This window comes from Citrus sinensis, chromosome 4 (genome assembly GCF_022201045.2).
Source record: "Citrus sinensis cultivar Valencia sweet orange chromosome 4, DVS_A1.0, whole genome shotgun sequence".
NCBI classification, from domain to species: Eukaryota; Viridiplantae; Streptophyta; class Magnoliopsida; order Sapindales; family Rutaceae; genus Citrus; species Citrus sinensis.
In genome coordinates, this window is record NC_068559.1 from 2463724 (window position 1) to 2472298 (window position 8575).

Genomic DNA, 8575 nt, shown 5'->3' on the forward strand with positions numbered 1-8575 from the left:
TTAAAACATTACTTATTATTTCTTTTGAGAGAAATTAATAAAAAAAAGGTATTAAATTTAAAACTTAAGTGGCAAAAATTTTACATAACATCTATTTGTCAAAATTTTACAAGGTGTCATCTAAATTTGATAGTCGTACAATTACTAATTTGTTACTTCGGAATAAAAATATTATGACGTATCATTTATGTATTCAATTTATATCCGACATGTCATACATGTTACATAAATATTGTTATCGGCAAGTCGTTCATAAATTTTTAATAATTAGCTTGTGATTATAAATAAAATAATTTAAAATATAATACTATATTTAATTTTCATCAAAATTAATACAATTATTTAAAGCCCAATCCTATACTACCTACAAAACACTACTGAATATAATCCAGCACAATCATATTTGATCCTATCCCATGACAAAACCTATATATGGAAACGCACAATTTATCCCTTCAAACCTAAATATGATTGTATTTCTGTACTGTTTACTTGAATAAAAATTCTTTCCAAAAAGCATACTTGAACAAAATTTATTGATAAGGATACGTGAAAACTTGAAAAAAAAAAATAAACAAACTTGAAATTGGATATGATATTACAAATGAATTCATACACCAAAAAAATAAAAAAAACACTATCACCCGTTAATAGTTGGACTGGATTAAATCATGAGGTCATCAATACTAGATACCTTGAGCTTCAATACTAGATACCTTGAGGTAAGAACTAACTGATTACAATCCATATCTCTAAGAAGATGAAAATTCTAAAATTTACTATCTAAGATTGAATCTACATGCACATCCTCATGAAAATACCATGCTGAAGCATTAGGATGGCCCCTGGCCTCGGACATGAAGCGGAGAAAGCAAAACATGAAAACGGTAATGGGATCCAGTAAACTGTTTGCCTCGAGCCAAATCTAGTCAATGGCACCGGAGATTTTAAGTGAATGTTAATGATCTGTACTTTTTAATCATACTGGCATTTAATTAAAGCTTTGTTTCATTCGGTTTGCTGCCTCTGAATGCTGAAAGGGAGAAGAATGACCTCGAAGCTGAAATACAAAAATAGTACAGGGTGTTGGAATATATTCAAAATAAGGCATAACAAGAAGAGGAATGAGGAAACAAGCTGTGCATTAGTAAGCAAAGTCCTACCTTTAGTTGTAGGTGCTACAGCTGCGACGTGGTTCTTTTGCAACTTTTCAGAGTTATTGGCATCAAACCTGCTTATATCTGATTGGGCTGCAACCAGAATATCCATGTTATTTCAATACAAAATTAATTATCATTTGCAGACACATACTTATAGTCTAAGATTACATCCAAGTACACGTTAAGAGTTACAGATAAAACTTTGGAAGCTAAAGAATGATAATTTCCTAAAAAAATTTCACTTATGGTCATCTTGTTTCAATTAACACCAAAAACTATGTCGAATGCATATGCCGTGCAATACCAGAGGAAATGTACCTGAGAGGAGATGAGCATCCATATGTTTCTCGTAGTCTTCCAATACTGATGTCTTCTGCATTCCATAGATCTTGGCATTAAGGGCAGCTTTTCTCAGTAGATTGTCAGCATTTCTCTTACTAGAAGCCTTTGATTCCTCAACATCAGATTCCCCTTCAGAAAAGACAGATGGGCTAGACCAACCTGATGAATTTGCATCTGTCTTACTCTTACGAGCAAACTTTAAAAGCCTCTTCAATCCTTTTGGAGCATCTTTTTGGTACACCAAGGCACGAGGATTTTCCGCAATACCCCACTCAGTAGTTTCAGGTTCACTACTATCTTCCTGTAGCATCTGTGATAGGGAATGCCGGACACGAGGACTTGACAATCCAATGGGCACAATATTAGCTGGATTTGCAAGTTGAGAAGTACTGTCATGATGTGGATTAGGCAGGTCATGATTATCCTCTTCAATTTCCACCCAAGCAGATGGGGATATGATAGATTCTTCTTCAACTTGAATTTGCAAAGGCATCTCAGTCATGTTTTTCAAGGCATCATCATTATCAGCAGCAGGTTCATTGAAGTTCTCCACCTCATTGCAAATCTGTTGGCTACTTATTGTAGTTTCCGACTCCATAGGAGCATCACAGTGATCTGGTGAAACAATATCCTGCTCTTGGTGTTCCATCACTATGACAGAAGCATTAACATCCTCATTTTCCTGGGCTTCAACCATATTTTCATAGTTTCGCAAAGATTCCTCCACTGGAGCAGATTTTTTTGTCTTATTAACTGTACCAACACCAGGGCCGGTTCCAGAGCCCTTACGAAGAAAGGGTTTTGATTCTAGAGGTACTACACTGCTTTTCTTGGTCACCTTGCTATAGAAACTAGGCTTTGCTGGGACCATACCAGAGTTGTCTCCAGCAGCTGTTGCAATTTTTGCTTTCGTAGTTTTGCTACTTTTTTCAACCATTTGCTGCTTTTTCGCATTCAAACCCTTCAATCTCCTACTGTTATCGGTCTGGGTTTCCTTCACATTTCCCAATTGCTTCTGTGATGCTTCCACTTTCTTCTGCGATCCTTCTACTTTAGGGGTTGGTCGAGGATGTGATGGTGCTGATTGAGGTTTTCGACGCGTAGGAGTGGTTCCCACAGATGAGATTCCACCAGGAGTTTTAGCTGGTGATACCCCACCAGAAGCTTTAGCTGGTGATATCCCACAAGGAGGTTTAGCAGACGATATCCCTGCAGCTCTTGGAGATGGTGTTGACGGCCATGACTTACGAGTAGCAGGCAAGGGTGATGTTTTTGATGAAACTTTCTTGGCAGAAGATGGTTTCGGAGTTTCCTTCTTGGGATTTGTGGACTGAGGTAGGTTCTTAGCAGATTTTTGGGATTTCTTCAGAGTAGGCTTTTTACTGACATCATTTCCATTTGTTGAGGCCATTGCAGCCTTCCTCTCATCAAGAATCTGCTGCATTGCTCTGAATTGTGCTACTTTTTCCGCTCGTTGTCCGGCATTCTCTCCTCGAAGTTTTTCATCTCTCTTCTCCTTGTAGTGATCATAAAATCCACCTCTCTGCTCAGAGGAAAGTTTTTGGTTTCTGCTAGTTGACTGCCTCCTACTTTTAGTTGGTTGACTCTCCATCATCTTCTTCAGCATCTGATTCAATTCTACTTCCTTTTGTCGTGTCCATTCAGCTGAGGATGTTAATCTCTCATTAATTTCCCCTCTTTGAGTAATATCAGTATCTGCTTGATCTTTAGAGGTTTTTTCTGCCAATCTTTCCACCGGTACATCAACTTCAGCTGTCTCAACTTTAGATTGATCTCCAGGCACAAGATCAGCCTCTGATTTCGCCTCTTTCAAACCATTTGAAAACTCTCTGTCCCCTTCATCCTTGCAAGCCACTGGAATCGAATCATCAGAATCAATATGATGTTGGCTTTGAGCAGAAGACTCCCCCATACCTGCACTCCATCTCCTCAGTACGGACTTAGTTCCATTAAGAGAGGTATTTGCTAGGGAATTTCTCAGCTGAGAGTCGGCAGTTTGATCCCTCTGTTTTCTTTCAAAAAGATTAATTGCATCTTGAACGCTCATTCTTCGTACATGATTCTCAGTTTTCGTACTGGTTTGTTCAGATCCTTCTTCACTGCTGTCTCCAGCTACATCTCTTTGAGACAATGTTCTTTCCCTAGCAGGAAAAAAATTGAGGCTTTTAATAGTTAGAGCTGGGGCCCGGCGTGATCCAGCTCTCCCTATTTGAACCCTCCTCATTGGAGAAGCTGACCGTCTAGGTGTCGCAGACCTTATTAAAGCCCGACTTCTTTCAGCAGATGTTTGATCCTCATCACTAGAGTCAGAAGACTCCCCACTTTCTGTAGAGCTCTGGCGCTCAAGTTGCGCAACTTTAGCTGGTGAAACACCATATTTAACTGGCGTCTCAGTATGTGGAAGTTTTGCAGGCTGAGAGGTCCAATTGCTATTCCTTCCACTGTCATTTCTTGAAACGCGTTCAAATGATGGCTTATCATCACGAGGGAGATCATCACTCTGGCTCTTTCGACTCAGCTCTAAAACTTTGCACAAAGAATTTCTGCAATAGGCAGTTAAAAGAAAGAACTTCTTAGGTCATGATTACTTTTCTTTAAACATTCAACTAATAGATTTGTCACTTGAAACAATTGCATCTATGAATTCTTTGAATGACTCATACATCTTTTTTATAGGGAGGTAACTTACTTTAAATCTGCTGCCCCAAAATGTTGAACAAATTTAGCTAAGTCAGCAACTTCTTCATTTGATAAGGTGGCAGCAGCAGCCTGACTAAAAGCTGCAGCTAACTCCCCTCGTAATGCTGAAATTCTCAAGTCCATTGCTCGCAACAGTTCACTCCTGGAAGTGTAGTTTTCCATACATTAGGAGAGGCAACCTCAAAAAATTGCTGATTGCAAAACATAAGAATTAGATAATATACTTTGAACTGTCTGATGATGCAACCGGAACCTCAGGCTGTTAGCATGCAAAAATAAAAGAAAAAATTATTAAAGCAATGAATACAGCAAAATTTAACAATAAAAAGCAGAGACTCCTAAATGAATGAAATGTTTGGCGGAAAACATAGAAAAAGTATTTATAAAAAGCATTAGGGAAAAGTTATTACTTTGACTAATGGTGCCATTTCATTTGAGTTGTGGCCAGCTGTAAAAAGGAGTAAAAGTTCATTCATCAGTACAATACTGAAATCAACAAATTGGAGATATATTTGGTGCAATGCAAAGACCAAACTTAAGGAGAAATGGGAACAGTTATACACACACAGATACAGCGAGATTCATTTTATGATTTATGTAGAAACATAAATCATTCATTTGCATTCACAACAAGAATGGCCCCTTTTTGTTGGAGAAATTAGAAGAGCTTAGGTAGAAACTGATTTATCAGACTGAGGCAGCTAATACTCCAGTATAATTGTATTTTCTAATACACAAGCCTGAGAACAAGTTACCTGTTCCATCATCTTCAAATTTACCCTGATGGCCCTGTGAATTAAAATTCTTTGTGATAAGCAACTGCAAGTATCACAAATCAATTCACACAAGGACTTGAAACATTACCTGGGAATATAAAGAAAGATGAAATTTTCTGGCTTCTTCCAATTGAGACATCTCACCTTCAATAACCTTAGTGATATTTATTACATCTGGGGAGCCAACAATATCTAGGAATCTAAGAGAAATGATAGTTAGAGGAAAAGTAGGCACTCATTTTGTTTGGGGGCACCAAAAGAAACAAATAGAAAAGAAAAGCACTTATGTGACAAGAACCTGTTTAAAGTTGATTTTGTGAACCATGCTGCACAGTTGACATTCCCTGGCAGTTCAAGTTTGAGGTTAGCAAAAGATCCTTCACCTTGCAAGGCTTTTAGTCCCGGTATATGCGGCAAGAGTTGGTCCAGAGGCCCAACTGCCAGTTTCTCTTCTCTGTTGTTGCCACAAACAAATGCTTCATACCTACAAGTGCAACAAAAAATTACAGAAGTTTATACATACTAAAATGAAAAAGAAAGCTTAAAGTAGATGAGCAGAAGTTGGAAGAAGATAAAGTTATATTTAAACTGGCAGACATTCAAATGATTGATATAATTTAAAGGTTAGCCCTACAGGATACAAAGATTACTTGCAAGAGTAGCAATGCTACTCAACTAAAATAGTACTTTGATTTGAAGATATAGACATGTGCCATGTTTACGACTGGAAGCCTTGAATACACTAACTCGGTATAATTTAGAAATGGTGATTCAGCTGCATGCATGTACCAGAATGTGACTGCATGAAACAAGTAGTTTGCTCATTGTTCATGTATTTTCATAGCATGAATTGTGGAGTATGAAGGACAATAATATTGACATGGTAACAAGTTGGATAAGAATCAGATATGCCGTTGCAAGAGAACCCACTAGCTTCTGACATCAAAGTCAAATCAAAATCTTAAAGATGTAAGATCCAATTCAAATCCAACAATAGATCATCTGATAACTATCTCGACAATGAATTTTAAACTAGATATTTTGATGCAACAAGTTTCTCTCTCTTGCAATGATATAAAACAGGGGTATCATCTATACGTTTCTTTGAAAATAGTCAACTGAAGTTTACAGAAAAGCAGTCTCACCTATTTTGGGTCATAAACACTTGGATGTTGGCATAATCCAAAGGTGAATCAGCATCTAATCCACCCTCCATTTCAATAAACTGGCTCAGAAGCACCAGAAACTGAGAATAGACTAATAAGGATCAACGAAATGCTAAACTAGACTCAGATCATGTAATGCTTCAATTTTCCTTTATGTAAAGTATAATGAAACCAAAAGTTCCCAAGGATTTTCAAACTATGTGCAGATATTACTCCAATAGTAGTGGAAATAAATTTAAGAGAAATTTGAAAAAAAATTAAAAATAAAAGAAAACTCATCACAAAATCAATTCTATGCATTTGCAGGATTCACGGATACAAGCATTATTGGAATTACCTTTACGGGGCAAACTCATTGAATAACCACTGGTACGTTTGAATTATACTTTAGAAACTAATTAAAAACACAAAAATTATTTAACAAAAACTAATGCATTGAAGTCAGATCCAGCAAATGAGAAAAAAATATATTAATCCAGCAAATGAGAAAAAAAAATATTAACAATATTAATGATGATGCAGTAAAATAACACCACCGACAGTGCTGAAAGCTACAGCAAGCATGAAATAAATTGAAGAGCCAATAGAAAACCAAAAAAAAAAAAAAAAAATCTCAAATTTAAGACTCGTTCTTAAAACTCAAAATGTTGATTGAATCTAGCCGAAAAAAAAAAAACAAGCAAACAAGTGAAATGTGAGTGAGCTGAAGGAAGATTTAGTTACCTTGAACTCCAGGTGGAGAGAAAGAGACGAAGCTTTAGCTTTTGCTCCTCTCAAAATCTGTGTTGGTCGTTAAGAGTATAGACAAAAAAACAAAGAGATCTTGAATCACAGAGCTCAGATTTATTTTCAATTCATTTTATTTCATATGTGGCTTTCATCTATTTATTCTCTATTTTTTTTATAAAAAAAAAGGTTCAGAGTTGAAAAATTAAAAAAAAAAATCCTTTTATATTTATATTGATTGATATTTGATAATGATACTAGTGAGTCTGTGACAGTGAGTGAGAGCAAAGTAATACTGATTACTAAAGAGAGGAGCAACACAAAAGGGAAGTGACGGTGAGTTAATCTTAAACAACAAACACACACCAAAGCCGCAGCATGTTATCTCATTTCCATCTTCTAGCGCGTGGTGCCGTTGATTGCGTTTCAATTTCTCTGACTAAACAGAAGTCTTTTAATGCCACGCGTCGTCGTTACACGTGGTGCTCACGTCCTCTTGTCCTGTGTGGTTCCGTGATCTATTAATGATTGTTATTTCCTAATCATCTCCTAACGGCTGACCCCACGACGTGAAGAGGATAATAACAGCAAGATACCTAATTTTTGTGTTCTTTCTCAAGTAAGGACATGGTTAATCTATTTGTATCAACTCTCCCACAATCGTATATCATCACTACCTTTTTTTTTTTTTTTGGAATTATATCATCACTACATTAGCACTGACTTACTGCAATGAATATATAGGCATATATTAATATTAATGAATTATATATATTGTGTGAAATTGTAAATAAAATTGAAACATTTGTAGTTTTAAAATTTTAGTAAGAATAAATAAGATTCTATTCTTGTTCGTTAAATGTTTGAAGTCTAAAATTTTATTAATTTCAATTTTTTTTAATTTTCTTGTTTATTTTTTATAATTTATGTCTGATTTTCAGACATTTATATATGAATAAAAAAATAAACTTTTGTGATTTTTATTTAAATAGGAAAAAAGTCTAAAGGAGAAGTATATATTATATTTCAAAAACATCTCTACAAAATACACTTATTTCCTAAACTATAAAACCTAATCTCTTTTTTTTTTAATTTACAAGAACATAAATATGAATAACTATGTTTAAGTTTTTTTTATAAAAACAAATAAAGGCCGCTCATATTTTTTGGGTTCATTAAGATTTTAAAAAAATTTAGATCCATTTAAATTTTAAACAAAAAAAAAATGAATACTACCTCAATTAATTCATTAGTTTGTGTAGTTATGACTATGCAATAAAAAATTAAAGGGAAAAGCGAAAGTATTTGGGAACAAGGTCGGGTTGAGAAAGAAAAGGGGTGAGAGAAGATTTCGAATAAGTTTAAGTAAAGTGGAATTTATAATTCAAAAATAGACCCTTGGTTGTCAATAAATTGTAATATAATTTAAGGGAAAAAAAAAAGGCATGGGTAAAGATACCGATTAAATACAACTAGACAAACTATGTTTTTACTTGAGAAATCATCAAAATCATGGACTCAAATGTTATTTACCTCAAGTTAATTAAATAAAGTTTTTCTTAGTGCGACTTTTCTTTCATTTTCAAGGTTGTTGCCTTGTTGGACGGTAAATAATGAAAAATCTTTTTTAAAACGCTTTAGGATTAGAGAATTCACTAAACTAATCTTGTTCTTTTAAAAAAAA

At 35.1% G+C, this 8575-nt stretch overlaps 1 protein-coding gene across 3 annotated transcripts; it reads right to left on the reverse strand.

The window, feature by feature from the left end:
• Positions 1 to 561: 561 nt before the first annotated feature.
• On the reverse strand, positions 562 to 7230 carry LOC102622185 (uncharacterized). 3 transcript variants are annotated; one of them, XM_006486047.4, is made up of 11 exons: positions 6889 to 7230; positions 6145 to 6245; positions 5298 to 5483; positions 5088 to 5199; positions 4979 to 5012; positions 4634 to 4671; positions 4448 to 4482; positions 4213 to 4365; positions 1479 to 4066; positions 1164 to 1250; positions 562 to 1060 (listed from the first exon to the last, which is right to left on the reverse strand). In XM_006486047.4, exons 2-11 carry the CDS (start codon positions 6213 to 6215, stop codon positions 996 to 998), a joined length of 3369 nt encoding a protein of 1122 aa, XP_006486110.1. In that variant the 5' UTR covers positions 6216 to 6245; positions 6889 to 7230; the 3' UTR covers positions 562 to 995. The 3 variants fall into 3 exon arrangements, with proteins under 3 accessions (XP_006486110.1, XP_052295592.1, XP_024956814.1); XM_052439632.1 differs by lacking the exon at positions 6889 to 7230 and adding an exon at positions 6503 to 6637; XM_025101046.2 differs by lacking the exon at positions 6145 to 6245.
• Positions 7231 to 8575: the final 1345 nt, after the last annotated feature.

Excerpts from the sequence above, each read along its gene's own strand:
- LOC102622185 (XM_006486047.4), bottom strand. The coding sequence starts at position 6,215 with ATGGAGGGTGGATTAGATGCTGATTCACCTTTGGATTATGCCAACATC. Across the intron at positions 4,366-4,447 it reads GCATCATCAGACAGTTCAAA|GAGTGAACTGTTGCGAGCAA; the intron begins GTATATTATCTA and ends CTACACTTCCAG. Across the intron at positions 1,061-1,163 it reads TGTAGCACCTACAACTAAAG|CTTCGAGGTCATTCTTCTCC; the intron begins GTAGGACTTTGC and ends TTTGTATTTCAG.